General features: G+C 37.4%; 1 protein-coding gene across 2 annotated transcripts in view; it reads right to left on the bottom strand.

Annotated features, from left to right (window-relative positions):
• Atp11b (ATPase phospholipid transporting 11B (putative)) overlaps nt 1-20,908 on the bottom strand; it is a 102,817-nt gene that overhangs the window by 33,138 nt on the left and 48,771 nt on the right. Inside the window, exons 11-21 of one of the 2 annotated variants that reach the window (XM_038347541.1) lie at nt 19,616-19,766; nt 18,491-18,688; nt 15,280-15,522; nt 14,599-14,774; nt 14,171-14,239; nt 12,170-12,243; nt 11,886-11,989; nt 9,770-9,951; nt 8,362-8,565; nt 3,183-3,336; nt 1,476-1,578 (exon numbers count right to left, since the gene is read on the bottom strand). In XM_038347541.1, coding sequence (XP_038203469.1) covers nt 1,476-1,578; nt 3,183-3,336; nt 8,362-8,565; nt 9,770-9,951; nt 11,886-11,989; nt 12,170-12,243; nt 14,171-14,239; nt 14,599-14,774; nt 15,280-15,522; nt 18,491-18,688; nt 19,616-19,766 — 1,658 coding nt within the window. The remainder of the gene's footprint in view (nt 1-1,475; nt 1,579-3,182; nt 3,337-8,361; nt 8,566-9,769; nt 9,952-11,885; nt 11,990-12,169; nt 12,244-14,170; nt 14,240-14,598; nt 14,775-15,279; nt 15,523-18,490; nt 18,689-19,615; nt 19,767-20,908) is intronic. The other variant, XM_038347542.1, reaches the window with a different exon arrangement.

The raw sequence follows: 20,908 nt of genomic DNA, 5'->3' as shown, positions 1-20,908 counted from the left end.
ACAAAGGACACGGTAAACAAGACAAAACGACAGCCTAAAGAATGGGAAAAGATCTTCACTAACCCCACATTAAACAGAGGTCTGATCTCCAAAATATACAAAGAATTAAAAAAATTGGTCATCAAAAGAACAACAACAACAAAAAAGAACAAACAATCTAATAAAAAAATGGAGTACAGACCTAAGCAGAGAACTCTCAACGGAGGAATCTAAAATGGCTGAAAGACACTTAAGTAAATGTTCAACATCCTTAGTCATCAGAGGAATGTAAATCAAAACAATTCTTTGATTCCATCTTACACCTGTAAGAATGGCCAAGATCAAAAACACTGATGACAACTTATGCTGGAGAGGTTGTGGGGAAAAGGGAACACTTCTGTATTGCTGGTGGGAATGCAAGCTGGTACAGCCCCTTTGGATGTCAGTGTGGCAATTTCTCAGAAAATTAGGAAACAACCTTCCTTCCTCAAGACTCAGTAATACCACTTTTGGGTATATATCCAAAGGATGCTCAATCGTGCCACAAGGACATGTGTTCAACTATGTTCATAGTAGCATTGTTTGTCATAGCCAGGACCTGGAAACAACCTAAATGCCCCTCGACCGAAGAATGAATAAGGAAAATGTGGTACATTTACATGATGGAGTACTACACAGCAGAAAAAAATAACGACATCTTGAATTTTGCAGGCAAATGGATGGATCTAGAAAACATCACTTTGAGTGAGGTAACTCAGACCCAGAAAGACAATTATCATATGTACTCACTCATAAGTGTTTTTTTAAACATAAAGCAAAGAAATCCAGCCCACAAAACACAATCCCAGAGAATCTAGACAACAACCAGGACCCTAAAAGAGCCACACATAGATCTAATCTAGATGGGAAGTAGAAAAAGACAAGACCTCCTGAGTAAATTGGGAGCATGGGGACCTTGGGAGAGGGTTGAAGGGGAGGGGAGAGACAGGGAGGGGAGCAAAGAAAAATGTAGAGCTCAGTAAAAATCAATTAAAAAATCAGAAAAGTACTAGAAATTTTGTTTTTACCAATGTTTGGTATAATTCTTTTCTCTAAAACTGTCCTCAAAATGTACAGAATAATTCTTGGATTCACATAAAAGTAATAATAAGTATAAAATAAGAATTTAAAACCTTGATAACAACCATGTCAGAATTCTAGAGTTAAAAGGATAAATGATGTGTGAGAGTTCTTTTCAGATACAAAATGGGAGGTAAAAAAATTACTTTTATTAAGGAGAATAAGAAAAAAATTCACTAATGTGATGCCGCGTCCTTTAATAATTAAAATAATATGAATAGTGGACTAAACAATAATTGGTTTCTTGTGAAGATATACTATTATGTACTGTCATATTGTATTTGTTTTCAAACACTAGACATTGTACTTCACAAAAAGGAAAATTCAAAACTACCAAATAATTATACCACTTTAAAATTCAAGGAAAAGTCAATCACCTATGCCAACATGTGCTTCTTGTATCATGCTGACATCATTAGCACCATCACCAACAGCCAATGTTATTGGTTTCTCAGGGGAGATTTTTATCAGTCTTATTACCTGAAAAACACACAATGAATTCATTCTTTGTGATAAAGTTTCAACTCTCTTGTATTTGGGTAACATCTTTCATCTGAAATTTAATGCAGTAATATGGTGGTGAAGACATCTGAGTTCACGCCGGACAGTAACACTAAAGTAAGGTTCACTCTTCGAGAGGCATGGAGATTAAGGGTTTAAGGATGTCTTTCACAAGTGTTATAACAAAATCCATGTAGTTCTGCATTTTAAGAAGATTTTTTAAATGTAGTCTAAAATTTTTAATAACTTATTTAAATAAATAACTATATTTCACTAAGTTATCAAAACAAAATTCTCAAGAAAGAAAATACTCTAAACAAAGAAAAGACACCTATTTAATCTGTTTGGCCAAGTCTCAAGATTTAAGAAGATATTAACTCAAGTGAAATTAAAACACACTTATCTGGAATTTCTTTTCTTTTTTTTTTTTTTGTTTTTTTTTTTTTTTGTTTTTTCGAGACAGGGTTTCCCTGTAGTTTCTAGAGCCTGTCCTGGAACTAGCTCTTGTAGACCAGGCTGGCCTCGAACTCAGAGATCCACCTGCCTCTGCCTCCCGAGTGCTGGGATTAAAGGCGTGCGCCACCACCGCCCGGCCTGGAATTTCTTAAAAATATTTTTAAACCTCTGTGTGTGTGTGTGTGTGTGGTGGGGTGCACATGAGATGGCCAGTATTTGGGGGTCAGAGAAGAACTTTGTGAAGTTCTAGGTAGTGAATCAAGGTCACTGGACTTATCTGATAGTACCTTTATCCACCGACCCTTGGTCTCAGATTCTTGGATGTGTTTTTATAACAGCAGAGACATGTCTATCCTAGTTTTAATCTCCACAGACTGGACACACAAGTACTATAACAAAATTCCATGAATCTAAATAAACCTGGATGTCTCTATGCAAAACAACCAGTTCTTATATTTGTATTGTTAAGGACAGTATAAGATATTCCTTTAAAAAGTTTATGAGATTATATTTATTTGTTTGTGTATGCATGTGTTCTACATGTATGACTACACCAAGAGAAGTCAAAGAACAACTTATGGGAGTCATTCTCTCTTTCTTCCATGTGAGGCCTGGGCTGGAACTCAGGTAGTCAGGCTTAGCAGTAGGTGCCTTTACCCAATGAGTGAGCCATCTTGTTGGCCTACCAAGAATGGTTTTTGAAGGAAACAGTCCTAAACCTCAAAATATTCCAAACTGTAGATTTACAAAAAAATTGTTTGAGTGGCTTTTCAGTTGAATTCTAGGTATCTGAAATTTAAACATTTCTTGAATACAGCTTTACACATTTGGATGACAAAAAATAGATTGGATTTCAATTTTCCTTATTTATAACTTGACAGCTGCCTCCTCTCCTTCCTCCCTCCATCCCTCCTCTTCCGGATACTTTGTTAGTCAAGGATGGCCTCAAACTTTCAATCCTCTTGCCTCAGCCTCTTGAATGCAAGGATTTACAGGTGTGTGCCAGTATGCAGAGGCTGGTAACTTTTAACAAAGAATTATCTTGTTTGGTCTTTCCTTCATTCCTTTTCTCCCCACTGCTTCCTTTGGAAACTATTTTTAAGGAACTTTTTATGACATATACTTACTTTTGCTTTCTGTAAAGGTGCCATGCGGCAACACAACACAGCTGAGCAGTTTCTGCAAACTTCCATAAACAGCTTTTCATGCTCCCTGAGTGCAAGAGATAAGCTGGTCCCATCTACTACCAGCCCATGTTGAATCACATGGTCTTCTGTAATTCTAGAAAAGAATACAATTATATTCTCTATGTCATACTCTGAAGCCAGATTACTTACTTAATAAAATAACACTCTTATTGCAAGACAGACAGTTCAACCATGATTTGTGTATAAGTGAACAAACTCAGTTGTAGCATGAAAGGTAAGATGAAATACAGCTTTTGAACTAAATGAGAAACGCATACTAACGTTAATAACACATTTACAAAAAATATATATATAGAAGACCTAAAGAAAACACAATTAATGAGCATTACATACTTGTATAGTATTATCAAAACTCTATCTTCTTTATGATTTTCAGTATTTTTAAGTAGACACTAATTTTTAAATATTTTTACTATGTTTTATTTACTTATTGTTTATATATATGTGTGTAGAGTCAGAGGACAATGTGAAAGAGATAGTTTTCTCTTGAGTCACTGAACTCACAAAGTCAGCCTTGGTAACTGGCACATTTACCTACTGAGTCATCTCATTGGTACAACATAACTTTTAATAACCAAGAAATAATTTCAGAAGGTATATATAAATTATTTTGAGCAGTTAATTTCTCCCTGACATTATTCTTAATTACTAACTCACCACAAAGGTGTTCACGGGCTCTCAAAGTTGAAGGGTCTAGTAATAGGAATAAAAAAATATAAAACTGTAAGCCTAAAGAAATGGGAACAAACCATCATCAGCTTTGGATTTACTTTTAACAATGGTTTCCTTAGCTTGTGACCGGCAGCTCAATAGCTCTCAGCAGCTAGGGGGTTAGGTGTTTTTTTTTTTTTTTAAATGATAACCCCCCTGCCACTTACAACTGACAACAGCCGTGGACCAAGTTAACTTTTAGTAGAAGTTTGTACGTGATTCTTAGCATCCATTCTATCCTATAAACTTTGAGCAAAAGCTCCTCTGTGACTTTACATTTTGCATGATTTCATATCCTTCCCTGCTCTAGGAAACTGGTTGTGACAGAAAAAGCTGTTAAGTTCTTGCAAACACTATTAACTGTGAAGGAAATCTACAGATCTATGTAAACTCAACTAAAACACTATTATCAAAAATTGTAAATCTTAAATTGCAGTATGTCTCTGAGGTTAACTTCTAAGTTATAAAAAAATTTATTTTTCCACGCTTAATGCTTACTTCTTGCTATAAAAGGGGGCCCAAAACACATCCCCATTGCCACAGTTTCAGAAGCCCACACTCAGGCTGTGGTCCTAGTTAACTGGTAAGCTTTTTGTGCCCTACAGTGACATTTTTTTTTTTGAAATAAGTATGCTTCTGATTTCACAGACTTTGGTGGTAAGTACCCCATTTTTTGCATGCCTCTGACCCAACAAAAATAACAAGATTTCCAAGATGAAGTGCCTTCTATATTTAAGCAAAGACTTGTCTAGAAGTTATACTGGTGGCAATATAGAATGTGAGCTCTCAGCTTCCTGCTGCCATGCTATCCTTGCAATTATGGACTCTTACCCTCTGGAACCATCAACCCAAATAGCCTTATTCTTCTATAAGGCACCTTGGTCATGATGCTTCATCACAGCAATGGAAAAGTAAATAGGAGAGTGGGCTGTTGCTATGAAGAACATGATTATGTTGGATTTTTGTTTGTTTGTTTGTTTTTGAAGGACTGTGAAAGACTTTGGAACTCGGGACTAGAAAAGCAATTCAACGCTGCAATCAGAGCTCAGAAGGCCTTCCTAGTAGGAGCCTGGAAGATGGTTCTGCTGAAAGCAAAGCAGACTAAGGGTTGAATGAAGAGGTTTCAGATGAAAGCAAGGACTTTATCAGCAACTTGGTTAGAGGATATACCTGTGTTATTTTGGCAAAGAAACTGGCTGCCTTCTGTCTGTTTCCTAAAAAATTATCTAGGAATAAATTAAAAAGTAATGGACTAATTTCTTAGATGGGGAAAATGTCAAGACTGAATAGCACTGAGTCTGTAGTATGGTTATTAATGATAATACATCTACAGATCAACAATGAAAAAGAGTCAAGTGGGGCAGAAAGAAACACAAAATGTAGAGTCTGGAGAAAAACACTCGGAAGCTTAAAGTTACAACAAAGACATTTAATGGAAGGGAGGCTACAGTTATTAAGGAGATTAGTGTCATTAAGGAGAGGCATGCTATACACCGAAATAAAGAGAAGGGTGTCCTCAGGGTGAGACCCACCCAGATAAGCTTCAAACCTATAAAAGATGCTTGAGGCACTTTCTGGTACTAAGAAGAAACTGAATAAGCAGCTGCTCTGTGATTCAAGGAAGTCAGGATCCATCTCAAGATGGCTATGGAAGTTGGCTTTGTAGTGCATGTTATTATGATTATGCTGGGAGTGGATGGAGCTTGTCTCTTAAAGGAACAGGGTACTGGCAGGGAAGGCCTGCATAATCATAACACATGTAGTGTTAACTTTAGAGGCACAATGCACGCAAGAGTGGAGGAGTTATAGATTCTTTCTCCATGGTTTCTGAGAGGCCCTGGGGCCAGACAAAATGTGGCCTTACTTGCAAGAAGGCCCTGAGAGGACAAAAGAATATGAGACTTCACTGCATGAAGCTGTGGAAGCAAAACCAACATTGTATAGGAGACCCCCAGATGTTGGAGGTAGCAGAGACATAGGATATCTGCCAAGGAGAGATGTCTAAGAGGAACAGAAGCAACCCCCAGAGAGAGATTTATGTTGCATGTAGCAAAGCTGGAGGAGTAGAGCCATCTAAGTCCTTTGAGATCAGAATAGTGCTACAGGATTAGGAGCTTGCCCTGCTGTGTTTCAGTCTTGCTTTGATCCAGTATTTCCTCGCTATGCCCCATTCTTCCCTTTGGAATGTAAATGTATATTCTGTGTCACATGCTAGAAGTATGTAATTTGCTTTTCGAGTTTTATAGGGCCTTACAATTAAAAAGTTTACCTTGAGTTTCAGAAGAGACTGGACTTGTAAAGGGTTAAGACTACGAAAGACTAGGGACTTTTGAAGTGGGACTAAATGTATTTTGCATTGTTGATATGGGGATCAGGGAGTAGAATGTGGTAGTTTGAATACAAAATGTCCCCCAAAGGCTTAGGGATTTACAAACTGGGTCCCCAGATAGTGGCCCTATTTGGGGAGGTTTAGGAGGTGCAGGCTTGCTCTATGAAGTACGTCATTGGAGACAAGTTAGAGAAGTTAATGATGTGCACCATTCCTAGTTTTCTCCTCCTTCATGCCTGCAACAAAGGATAGGAGTACTTAGCTTCCTGCCTCAGCTGCCATGCTGTCCCCACCATTATGGATTCGGCCTGTGACACTGTAATACCAAAATATTGTAAGCCAAAATATCAACCCTCTCTCTGCCCCCCCCCCCCAAAAGAAAGAAAGAAAGAAAAGAAAAAGAAATTTTATTTGAGAAACCATCCTGGTATTGTCCTGAAAATTTTCTCCCTGTTAGCTAGCTTTAATCGTGCCAGAAGGTACCCTGTAGGCCAGTACAGGAGAAAAGCCTTTAGTGGTGTTGCCCACCTGTATGCTATAATACATACCAGGGAAGATGTGCCCATTAGAATAGTAGCATGACAGTTATGGGGGTAACCAACCACTTTTGGATTAGAGTTGAAGTCTTCTCCACAAGAGGGAATTCATGCCTTGTTCTATGAACCTGGTCAAAAGTCCTCAGCTTGAGTGGGAATGGTGGGATTGACACAGATATTAGTGAGCACTCAGTGGTCACCTTTTCTCAGCACTATGGCCACTATGAGTTATGAGTGTCTGCATTAACTAACTTTTGACCACTGCAGAGAGAAGTTTCTATTTTCAAGGTTGAATGTAGTGCTAATCTGAGGGTGTAAACAGATATTTAGAAGGCAGTTTGACCTCCCTAGCTGAGGACATTTGACCCAGCTATGTACCACTGTTAAGAGTAAGGCTGATCCAAGGCTCTCTCAGGGCCCTGGTCAAAGGACAAAGGGAGCCCTAGTTCTGTGTCCTTGCGCAGCGGCAGCGTTGGCAAGGTCCAGGCTGGGGCCAGGACCTTGCATGAGTTAAGGTTTTGTTTCCTGGGAACTTGGCTCCCTCCCCATAACCTGCAAGAGACTGGAGAGTTATCAATTCCAAGGTTGCTATGTGCTCAATCTGTGACACACTTGAGAAATCCTGTGTTCATCCCTTTTATGCAAGTTTTCTGCTGACACTGTTCTAGCCTCCACCACTCTCCTCCCCCATGCCCACAAACTGTAGAAGAGGCTGCACTTCTTAATAAACTTGCTTGGCATCAGACACAGCTTGTGAGAGACTTGACCTCAGCTTTCCTGTCTTCTCATCTCCTGGTCATCCTATTAGGAACCATTGCTGAAGAACAACCTGCTGGTCCAAGTCCATAATGCTCCTACATTGATAGAGGACTTATTTCCTATACAAGTACACTACATGTTCATCCATGTTCACCGCTGCTCTATTCACAATAGCCAGGACATGGAAACAGCTTATATACCCATCAACTGATGAAAGATAATGAAAATGAGGCAACTATTTACAATGGAATCTTATTCATCTTTAAGAAAAAATAAATTTTCCTCTATTGAGAATTTTCTTACAATCTATAACCCATTTTTAAATTGTATTGTTTGTTTGATATCTAGTTTCTTGAGTTATATATTTTGGATATTAGTTTCTATTGGTTGTGAAGTTGGTAAAAAAAAAAAATCTTTTCTCATTCTATAAGGTGTCACTTTATCTAGTTAATGGTGCCCCTTGCCTTACAGAAGCTTTTCAATATTAATTGTTGCTCTTAGTGCCTGTGCTACCAGTGTTCTGTTCAAAGTTGTCTCCTGTGGCAATGCATTCAAGTCTTCCCCACTTTCTCTTCTAACAGGTTCAGTGTATCTGTCTTATGTTATGGTCTCTAATCCATACACACAAAATCAAAATTTAAAAGTGTTTTTTTTTTTAAAAAGTGTTTTTAAATTACAAATTAAATTTAAAAAATCTTTTAGCTATGGGCTGATGAAAGCAAGAAGTGGCAAGCTGGCCTCCAGACACTGCTTGCTATCTTACCTCCTGGCAAGCTGCCTTAACTGTTCAGCACATCCACTGTCTGACTTCTGGTTGATAAGTTCGAGGATATTCATAGCTCTATGAAAATGTCCGCATGATAAGCTCACACTAACAGCTGTTTCATGTTTGTCTCCTGTAAGCACCCATACTTTGATACCAGCCATTCTCAATGCTTCAATAGTTTCTCGAACTTTATCTTGTAGTCTAAAAATAAAAAAAACAAATGGTAGAGAAAAATACTCCTGTAGCCTATGTTAAGTATAAGCTACACAGTACAGATAAAATATACTCTTTATAGGAATGTTACAGTACATCAACATGACTGAGATTTTCTTTCGTTATTCAGGAAACAAGAATAAACTACTAGCAGCCATCTAGTTAGAAGAAAACCAATGAGTTAAAATAGTCATCATAAACCCATTTAACTGGGAAATGGTATTGGGAGGAGCCTGAATTGAGGCCTGGGCATACTAGGCAAGAAATGTGACACTAATAAGTCTAAAATTTCAAGCAAAGATTTCCTCTCACCCCACCCAATAACAGAAGATGTTAAGGAGAGGTAAGCATGCAGCACACACAGAAGTCTAGGCATGACATCCTGAATTTAGGGCTTCTGCTTTTAGATGAGTCTCCTACAGTTTTCCATTTAAATATCACACTCTAAAATCTAATGAAAATCCCCATTTAAAATGTTAATACCTTTGTAGATACAGGGGACAGAAGAAAACAACAGGTTTAATTTATAAAAATCCTTTTGACTCAATAAAATTAAATTTAAGAAACTAAAATTGATACAGAAGCTGGGTTAAAAAAAGCAAACAAGTTGCAAGGCATTTATATGCTAATAGAGGAGAAAAATGTTTAAACAAATAATTTAATATAGCATCAAAAAGTCAGCAATAAACAGGACGTTCATAAAGAAGAACATTTTCCATCATCTTAGCTGTCAGAAAAGGCCTTCTTGGATGAGGGCTCGTTATGAGTACCTTATTCACAAATGCCCTGGAAAAGAAGAATCATCCAGGCAGAAGGCAAAGCCTTGCCGAGGAACAAAGGCATGAACACAACAATTTCAGTTCGATGTATACAGGAGCACAACAGTCAGTGTGGCATTACTGAAGCATAAAGCAGACTGGGCAGTAGTGGGTGAGGATGGAGAGATATGTGAATGTTTGATGATGGTATGGCACACTGACTAACGATAGTAAAATGGAAGAATAATACAAGTGCTCCCTTTATCTATTTCAAAGATCTAATGATGGAATAAAACAGCATTATTCTGAGTACAAAAATGAAAGCTTTAGTTTTCTACTTTGTTACAAAATGGTAATTAACAGTATTTATTTTAATATATTAGAAGCATTTGACAAAACGTTAAAAAATGATACTGCCTACTTCTGATACTTGCCTGTCTTCCACTGCTGTAGCTCCTAGCAATATCAGGTCTTTCTCAATGTACTGGAAGGCATCAGCCAGCTTCTCTTCCCGTCGCTGCAAGGCAGTCCTGGCCTCAAACAGGCGCCTGTCTATATCATCATACTCTTTAGCTGTAAACTGCCTATAAGCTATACATAGTGTCCGCAGTCCTTTCTAAAAGAAAAGAAGATAGGCACACACTTCTAAGAGCCAGATTCACAACCCGACTTTAAATACTGTCATTTTATCTTCACCGGTGAACTGGAACTACACAAACTTAGGAATCTGTATTGACTACGTGAAGTCTGTATTGTCTACTTGATTACATGGGCCTCAAATTTTCTTAATCTCTGAAAATTAGTGCCTGAATCTAAATACTTCTCACTATATATTTTCCTTAGAAAGGCCGAAAATAAATGTTCTAGCAATAAACTTGAAAACAGCAGATTTTTAAAATACCATGACTATGTTTAGCAAATTTCTAAATAGTACCATTTCCTGATTTGTAAATAACTCTCATAATTAACATTTAAGGCCCCATCAGATACTAACATGTACTGACTAATTCCCTCTACAGTAAGTATATGTGGATACTACTCTAGATAGTAAAGCCTTTGCTGCTAGATATTACAGTGGATAGGTCACAGGCAACTGCAAACCAGCAACAGCAGTAGGTGAGGAGAGAGAGGGAAGTATGCAGCACACACATAAGTCCAGGCATGAGACATCCTGAAGTTTTGCTTTTGGATGAGTCTCCTATAGGTTTTCCTTGTTAAATTAGTCATATTACATAAAATTAACTCTCTCAAATAGTGTCACGCAGTGTTTTTTAGTATACTTTACAAAATTGTATGATCATTTACCACTACCAGAATTTCACCCCCAACAGATTCCCTATCCCTTCTCTTCCCTTTGTTCAGTAGCCTTTGGCAACCACTCACCTGTTTTCTATGAATCTGCCTATCCTGAATTTGTATATAAATATAGTGTGCGTTCTCTTGTGGCTGGCTTCTCTAAGCAATCTTTTCAATGTTCATCCATGTTGCAGCATATAACAGACATCAGCACTTCATTTCTCTTAATGACTAAATAACATTCCATTACAAGGCTGTATCATATTTTATCCATTCATCAGTTGGGCACCTAGGCTTGGGCTATGAGCATCCACTCATTAGATCATCTTTTCCTTTCTCTTTGGTGTATACCAGGTATATAACTAGGTCAGATTTTAACTTCATTTTTATCTTTTGAAAAGTTGCCAAATAGTTCAAAGGCTAATGATTTATACCATGTGTACAATCTCTAGTTTCTCCACACCCCTAGAACAACTCCTATTCCTTTAGGAGGTCCCTTTCTGTCATTCTAGTATGTTCATTCTAGTATGTCCTCTACCACTGAGCCACACCCTCATTTTTTTCTTTGAAAGTCAAGATCTAATGATGTTGTCCCATTTGCCCTTGAATTTCTTTTCTTTCTTTTTTTTAATATTTATTTATTATGTATACAGTGTTCTGTCTGCATGTATGCCTACAGGCCAGAAGAGGGCGCCGTATCTCATTACAGGTGGTGGTGAGTAACCACATGGTTGCTGGGAATTGAACTCAGGACCTCTGGAAGAGCAGTCAGTGCTCTTAACCTCTGAGCCATCTCTCCAGCCCTTGAATTTCTGGGCTCAAGCTTTTGTCTGGTTTCTGCCTTCATACCTCTGGCCCAGGATAAACTTGGGCAAGGGGAAGAGAAGGAGAGGGAAGGCAATGATGGGGAAAGGAAAAGAATAGAGACAAGCCATTCAGAGATGAAACCCAAGGATTTGTGCCTCACTCTAGGCACCAAATACTCATGTTTGTTAAGGATATAGTTTGAGTGGTACACACAACCAGAAGTTCCTACAACATCAGGTTGGAAGAGAGTTAAATGTTACCAGATTAAAAATCAGTTTGTACAACAAGAATAAAGAGCCAACATTTAATGCAAAAGAACTAAGAACTATAGAATTTCCAGAACATGGATGATCTATTAAATAGACAAAACCTCAACCATTTCACAAATACACTTTTGAAGTTTGTTTTTAATTTTTTTATGGTTAAATAATAGGTATCTATACTTACCAAAGCAAATTCATCTACATGAATTCTGGTTTTTGCTATTTCTCCACCTATACATTTAGGGAGAATTGAAGATTCTGCTCCTTTAGCAAATAAAAGCTTCTCACCTGAAAGAAAAAAAAAATTTTCAGGAGAGAATTCTATAACGATATGTAAGCAATCAAAGTTCTAAGTTGACAACAGGCTCCCTCATGAACGTGTCTTCAGAATGGGCCTTACTTTTTATTCTTTGGTAATCAAGTTCTATATTAGGTAAATAAATATTCATAAAAGCTTAGATTGGTTACCTGAAGGTGCTTGAACAATTACACTCATTCTCCTACGATCTGAATCAAATTCCAGAATATGAAGCAATTTGTACCTAAAAATGAAGAAAGATAATACTTAATTTTTAGAGTAATAATGTGACCATTTGGAAAGAATAAAAAATAAAATACAAGTTTAAAGTAAGAAACCTAGAACTGCATTTTCATGAGGATGGGCTCCAAATAGTCATTAATAGTACAAGACATGAGGGAGATGACATCACATTCAACAACTAACATCTACTGCACAGACTTTGGGTCTGTAATTAAATCCCACAGAAGCCAATATGAAGACTAGTAGAGAGACTAACATTCAAGAAGCTGCTGTGCAGTAGAGAAGAACTGGGACCCACATCTGCCCAGGTGACTGACTCGCCATCATTTCCCGTCCTAACACATCTCACCAGGTCTCCTTTGATGCAGTCTTAGGTTTGTCAGCAATGATTCTCAACTTGGGCAGGTATGAGGGTGGAGGTCAGGCAGCAAATGCCTCTTTAGAGAACTGAGAGGAAACTTACGAGGATAACTGAAGTGGGGCTTGATAATTTTTCCAGGAGAGAATTCTATAGTGATATGTAAGCAATCAAAGTTCTAAGTTGACAACAGGTTCCCTCATGAAAGTAGCTTCAGAATGGGCCTGACTTCTTTAGTATGAAAAAGCAGAACAAGGACTGAGGTACACAAGCAACAGGCATGGGCTAACTTATCAGAGTAGAAATAGGATGAGTAGACTGGTGTTCCTGAATGCTTGAACATGGGTTCATAGGCAGCACAAGGGAATGTGTGCTGGGGTGCAGCTTTATGGTACAGCATTTGCTTAACATTTCTGAGACACTGGTTTTGATCCCCAGCACTACAAAAACAAGGATTAAAACAAAAAGCTTTCTTCATCCGATGACCTATGGAATCTCAACCTCAAGAGTGTTTAAATATATAAGTAAACAGTAAACTAAAGTATAGCATACTGTTGTAATTGTGATGAGATACAATATAATAATGCCATTACTCTAGAGAAATGGTTAGCAAGTGTTTTTAGGTAAAGAATCAGATAACTTTAGACTTTACAGGCCATATGTATCTATCTCTCTGATGTATATTAGGACTTATTCTTGCATGCAAGGCAAACTATATCCCCAGCCTTTCTTTTCCTTTCTCAATTTTGAGTTAGGGTTTTTTACCAGATTTCCTGGGCTAGTCTCACTCTGTGGCCTATGCAGGTCTTTAACTTGTGACCATCTGGCTATAGCCTCCATTCTACCAGAGTCATTTTATTCTTTCTCCTTCTATCCCTTATTGGAAGGCAAAAGTTTCTGTCTTGCCCAGTTCCGCAGCCATTCAGTCCCAACAAAACACAGATGCTTATATTGATAATAAACTGTATGGCCTATTAGCCCAGGTTTATTATTTTTTTCCTTTTTGTTTTGAGACAGGGTTTCTCTGTAGCGTTGGGGCCTGCCCTGGAACTAGTTCTTGTAGACCAGGCTGGCCTCGAACTCACAGAGATCCACCTGCCTCTGCCTCCTGAGTGCTGGGATTAAAGGCTGCACCACCTCTGCCTGGCTCAGGCTTATTATTAACTAGCTTTTAGAACTTAACCCATAATTCTTATTTATGGTTAGCTATGTGGCTTGGTAACTTACTCAGTATGGCATTTTCATCTTGCTTTCACTGTGTCTGGATGGTAAAGTCCGCATCTGGGAAGAGTCCTTTCCTCTTCCCAGAATTCTCCTTAGTCTTGTTATCCCTCTTATACTTTCTGCCTGGCTACTGACCAATAAGAATTTTATTAAACCAATACAAGTGATAAATCTTTACAGGGTAAAAGGGCATTATCCCACACCCTTACTCTCTTTTTCTTTCTTAAGCAACTCTAAATGCAATAGATCATAGGCTATCCAAAAACAGACTGGAGGACAAAAGTAGCCTATAGGCCATAATTTGCTGATACTTATTATGGACTATAACATATTTGAAAGAGTTTACCTTTCCAGTCTTCCAAGTACTTTAACCTCCATACTTTCTTCAGAAATGCCTATAAATATAATACCAGCTCTAGGAATAAAAGGAACAAAGAAATTATAATATTTAAAGGAAAATATTTCATATTTTACATTATACCTTTATAATTTGGCTTGAATGAAGGTACGTGAATTGAAAGTTTAAGGAGTATTTATGCTACTGCCTTTGAATAATATGACACTATTCTTAAGAACATGACAGGTCAGACTATATCCAAAATAATACAAAGTATTTTTACTAGTTTTTCAAGTAGAATTCATACTAAATACTTTTTAAAAGATCATTGAAAAAAGCCTTAAATTTACATTTGAGAACTTTATATGACATCTCTAATTTTCTAACATTTATCTCAAGAGTACTCTTGGAGGATCAGAAAAGTCAGGCTCAGTCACCTTGCTGCAGCTTCCACCAGAGCCTTCTCATCTGGCGAAGACGCGTAGTACTCCAGCTGTGCAGGCGCTAGGCTGGACTGCCAAGGGCCATCCCCAATGCCATCAGTTTGAACACTGCTGATCTGTACAGTATGGCAAAGACTGACTGCTTTAAAGAAGAGGTCATGTTCTTTCATCTGCAGAAACATAACATTCATGACCAAAGCACATTTCCAACACCATATAGGAAACCAGGCATAAAACCTTGTGAGCTAAAACAAGAGTGCAAAGACCTGGAATGCCTGAATAAGAGCTGCAAATTTTGCATTTCAATCTCATACTGTTTTAGGAGCCTTTGGTTAGTGCATATTTTTAGACAGCCTATACAAACTGCAAGCTAGGGAGACGATGTCCTTGTGAAAGAGTAAGGTCTTAGGAAGAAAAAAATACATTTTTCCTCATTTTACTTCTAGGTAGTAATAGCACTTACTAACTAGTGAGCTAAGGCATTGAAGACGCTCAATACTGACAAACTAAACTGGGCTGTAACTACGGTCTCAGAATAGTGTTTTGTGGTGCTAAATCAAGACATCTATTTCAAATACATCTTTCTTGCTTCACTGATAGAAATTTCCCATGTCCACCTATTGAAGAGAATTAATTCATATAAAACCCATAATTACTAATTTGAGAGTTGCTTACTAGTTCAGTTTCACTTTCAGGACTGGTTCTAAATGAAGAACTGGTGGTGACATGTGTTGAGTTGTTGAGATGCGATAAACTACCAAGGTAAGATAAGCTTTCTTCTGCGGTGTCTGGGGTTGGTCCTTCAGGTACAAGTTTACCATTGATTTCTTGGTATTTCATGCCATTAATTGAACATTCTCGAAACTGCATTTCATTTTCTGTCAGTGTTCCAGTTTTATCTGTAAACACGTATTCCACCTAGAGAAAGAAAACAAAAGAAACCTTTGTGGTCATGGGTCAGTGTTGAACAAGAAAACTTTCTCCTGTTTTCTAAAGTCTAGTTTATTAACATCAATATACCAAAGCCAAGATTCTTACAACTAAAGTTATTATTGACATAAAGAAAATAAAACACATAAAATATTTAAAATTTATACATATTTTTTGATATATGTTGATTTGCAGAGGTGACTGAAAATAAGGTTGAGAATTTCACGTCTATCTCTCGGTTGAGTTTCATTTAAAATAGTATGACTTGACGCTTACACTGATGTAAGGGTAGAAGGAATGCTTACTAACCTAGACAGTAGACAGAGGCCAGGAGAGATGGTATAAAAACAGGTATAAAAATAGTGACAGCAACACAAAATGTTAGAGATGAGTAGTAGTTTATAAAGGACAGAGAAAGTTAAAACTGAAGACAGGAAACAAATAGAGTGAAAAATATAAATGTTAAAAATGATGTGTTTCAAAAGGAATGTAAGACAAATTATATCACTGCTCTTGAGGGCTGATCCAGGGAGATGAACTCTGAACGAGAGGACACAACAGTGAAGTCTTGACAGCAAACTAGTGGTGAGGGTTTGATTGTACAATGATGGATGGGAGGAAAGTCTTTTCAGAAGAGAAGCAGTGGGGCTGCAGAAAAGAATAACTGCTTCTCCAACAAGCAGAGCAACACTCATGCATGACAGCAACCCCAGCACTGAGGGGAGCAGGGAGATCGGTAGGGCTTGCTGACTGCCAACCAGCTGAAACATCCAAGCTCCAGCTTCATGGGAAAAGGCTTGTTTCAAAAGGAACAATATGGAGATTGATAGGGGAGGATCCCCTCTGGCCTCCATATGTACACACAGAGAAATGTACCTCCCAATCTCTCTCTCTTCCTTTCTCCCCCCCCCACACACACATACACACATATTCAAAACAAAACTAAAAATACAGATAAAAAGAAGAAAGAGAGGCAGCCATCACAGGAAAACAAAAGCAAAGCAAACTACAGACCATTATTTCTCATGAATATATATGCATATACATGTTCAGAATGTATAAAAAGGATTATATATCATAAGTATATGAGACATCTCAGGAATCTAATTATTAACTTGATGTGTACAAATTATCAGATTGATACGTGTCCTTTATTCTATTAATGACCATCTCAACAGATACAGAAAAATCACTTAATAAAAATCCAATACTCTTTATGATAAAAACACTTAACATACTATGATAAAAGCTTCTTCAAAACTTAGTAATATCATACTGAGTGATTTCTTCCTATAAGCAGAGATATAAGACAAGGCTGTCTGTTCTCACATATTTTATTCAACATTGTACTAAAATTTCTAGTCAGGAAAAAGAAGCGAGTTATCTGATTGGGGAAAAAGAGACAATGTTATCTCCATTTGCATAGCAAATAAACTTACATATACATCAAGGGAATTCACTTAAAAAATCTATTAGCACTAATAAATAAGTTTAATGAGATTCCATGATAAAAGATCAATGTGCAAAATCAAAGAATCAAATGTGCAAAAAATCAAAGTGAGAAAATTGTTTTAACCATGAAAAAAAGAGTAATAAGAAACTACTTTAATGTTTATACTGTTGGGGACAATAAAGGTAACTACAATATTTGAGATATAGGAAATGTCTACTACATAAAACAATAATTTATTGCACATAGGCCACTATCAGTCTACATATGTAATTTTTAGCTACAGGGAAGGCTGAGATAGGAAAATCATTTGGCTCAGGTTTGTTTGTTAGTTTTGAGAAAGGGTCTCACTATGTAACTCTGGCTGTCCTGGAACTCACGGAGAACAGGCTGCCCTTGAACTCAAAGAGATCCTCTTGCCTCTCCCTTCCAAGTCCTGGGATTAAAAGTAGTGTCAGATGAACTCAGAAGTTTAAACATAGATTGGGCATCAAGAAGTGGGGCCCCATCTCAAAAAGAAAACAAAAAAGGCAAACCAAAATTATACATGGGGACAGGGTAGGTAGATCCTAGATTAACTGACACCTTTGAATACAGAGAGAGAAAAATATATTTATGAAGACTTGTCTGAAGTATAAAAAACTAAGCAAGGAAAGAAACAGCAATTAACTCCAGAGAAAATAAAATACATAAAGAAAACATAATTATAGTACTACAAAGAAAAACTAGGAAGAAAGGGGTTTGGAAACAATATTATGAATCATAATGTAAATATTTATTAGATGTCAAATTGTAACAGCACCAGAGTAGGCAAAGTGGGCAAGGTTTTGGATATGTGTACAAAATGGTAAAGTAATAGTTTCCCCCTGTTGTACCTCCCCTCTTAAAAGATTTATTTACTTATTTATTTATTTGTTTGTTTGTTTATTTTTGAGATAGGGTTCCTCTGTGCAGCTGTCCTGGCACTCGCTCTGTAGACCAGGCTGGCCTCGAACTCACAGAGATCCACCTGCCTCTGCCTCTCGAGTGCTGGGATTAAAGATGTGCACCACAACTGCCTGGCAACTTTATTTTTTTAATGATGCATATGCATGAGTGTGTGTGTGGCTAGTGCACATGACTCAGGTGCTTGCAGAGGTCAAGGGCATTGCAATCCTGGAGCTGGAGTTAGAGGTAGTTGTGAATCTGAACTCACACCCAATGTGAGTGCTAGGAGCTGAACTTCCCTAAAACTGTGTGCTCCTGACAGCTGAGTCATCTCTCTAGTCCCAGCTATAGCTTTATATTCCATAATTGATGCCTAAATAATTTTAAATCATGATAAAATATCATATAGAAACATACTGGTAAATAGTGGAAGAAAGATGTTAGGACATAAAGTGGGAGTAATAATTAGCTGAAGGAAAGTAAAAGGTGTTCTGGCCTAAGTTTTATAGTATTTTCTATTATATCAGTATCTTTAAATATAATTTGCTGAGAAAAACAAAATTTCAGAATCATCTTCACCTGTCCAAGCTCTTCATTCAGGTCAGAAGTATTGACTTGAGCTTTCTGATCTGACTCTTCATGGTATAGATCAAGATCCCAGCCAATAAAAAATGATCCAAGAAATTTTTGCATCTCAACCGTCACATACAGAGAAATTGGAATGATGAAATTGTAGAGTACCAAAAAAGCAAGGAAATCAGAAATAAATCTCAGAATCTAGAAAAAGGAGAAATGATTATTAGATAACATACATGAGAATTATCAGAAGATTCTTATCTAAGTAAACTATCAACTATATTCTGAGGTAAACTAATATGAAATTCCTTGACTAAATTGTTTTAATATTGCATTTCCTCTGTTTACTTATATTATTGCTTAAGGTAAAGGTTAAATTTTCACATCACAGTTTGTTCCCTTTTGGAAGTTACTGGTATGATGAAAACACCAAATCATCACTATGCTCTGCAGTGTGCTAGCCATCCTTCTACGACTCTTTAAAGATCGCAGGCGACTAAAATGTGAATGTAACCTAGACATATTCGGACATAATTCCTCAGGAGAATTGTTAAAAACAGAAACCGAAGAACACACACTACACAGACAATAGCACAGCAGAGCTGCCTTTCAGTATGTTCTCTGTGGATGTACATGGCACTGGTAACAGGGCCCTATACTGATCTGCTTTGTTGTCTCCTGGATCAAGATGTTTTCTAACATGTACATATTGATTTAAAAGAGAATTTAAAGAATGAGTATTTACCAAAATTGCAGGTTAAGTTCTCTTGGTAAATCAAGACTGTTATGACTTCTTCAATTATTCAAACATGAATGAAAACAAATATATTCTTTAATTCATTTATATGGTACAATAAAGCACTGAATTTGTAATACCGAAGTGGAATGCACATGTATTGACATATAAATTTTTGTGATCTAATTATTCAAGCCATGCTACTACAACACACAAAGAGTTTAGGCCCTAAACTAGGGAAAGTACACCACTGCTAACATGCTGATTGCTCTTCTGCAAAAGCATCCTGTCAATACCAATGCTGTGATGAGATCACTGTGGTCCTTCCCATCAAAGCATCAATTGTCCCCAAAGAGTTTCCTCAAAGTTGAATTATGAATAACACATAATACCTTACTACTGTTTCTTTGATGTTCTGTTTTTTGGTTATACCAAGGTTCATCCCATTTTTCTTCTGCTTGCCAGGTATATTTCAAGATAGTACTGATGATGGCCTCAGAAACAAGGATTATTAAATAAATTATTAAAAATGTGTTCATTGATCTAAAGTAAGAAAAAGAATATAAACATATAAATATATCATATGTTCATATGCTTACACATTAATATTTGTATTGAATACATATTATAGCTGTTTTAAAGGAAAGTCTTTATTTTTTTGTAATGACCATTAAATAAAACATAATTACCAGAAAAACCCAGTTGTAAAGCTTATAAATCATAACAGCACAGCAATATATATCCAAAAGTACCTTGGTGACACTTCTATCTTGGGGGTTACCAGCAAGTATCTAATTGGACTTAAGGCCTGCTCAGCAGGAGGGAATTCATATCTGGTACTGTAAACATTGCCGTCTGTAGCTAGTGAGATGATGAACCCTAGAGAAGAACCTACTACTATCATTTTTGTAAGCCAGTGTAATTTCCAGCTTCATTCTAAATACCTATCCTTACAAGCAAAGATAAGCGTAGTTCTCACCTCTCATTAAAGAAGCTTCCTTTGGCAGCAGAAGTCTACAACTAATAAATGCAAAGAACAACTGCCCATGAGCTAGCCAGCTCCAAGTGGTCACCTACAACACAACTCCTGCATCTAGAGCTCAAGGAACACTGCAGAAGGTAGAGAATAATCTAAGAGCCAGAGGACCAGGACACCTGCTGTGAGATGGTGTTAGCTAGCAGTTTTACTGTGAGAATGAAACAGTCCATACGTAAGAAAGCTCCTTAGGCAGGAAAGTAAACAACTCAGAAGACTTGAGAAAATCCCTGAATCTGCCCAGACTCACTAGGCCTCTCCCTGCCAGAGTAAGCATTAAATGCTGAGAGAGTCTTTCTCAGAAGAGTAGAGCTGAGCTACAGAGAAGACTCTCAGATAAGACCAGCTGCCTAGAAGTTTAGGCCAAATGAGTCACTTGGAAAGAACACTTTTCACCCCGTTGAGCTCCCTGCATGCTATGCTGTGTGCTTCAGGTTTCCAGGTGTAAACTGTCACCTATGCGGGGAAAGGCTTTGGTGATGCAGCTTTCTTTGAATCTTTTCTGCTCTTATAAGTAACCCCAATAAAACTCACTGGTTCACCAAGCTGGATTTTTGTACTTTGGTCTGTTGTGGGTTCCCTATCTGGGGTGAGCAGACATGTGTGCTATATTTTCCCAGGAAAAGTTTTGTCACACAAAAGATGGTGT

The sequence above is a fragment of the Arvicola amphibius genome, chromosome 11 (genome assembly GCF_903992535.2).
Source record: "Arvicola amphibius chromosome 11, mArvAmp1.2, whole genome shotgun sequence".
In the NCBI taxonomy this organism is placed as follows: Eukaryota; Metazoa; Chordata; class Mammalia; order Rodentia; family Cricetidae; genus Arvicola; species Arvicola amphibius.
Note: the sequence above shows the minus strand (reverse complement) of the source record. Positions and strands in the feature narration are given on the sequence as shown.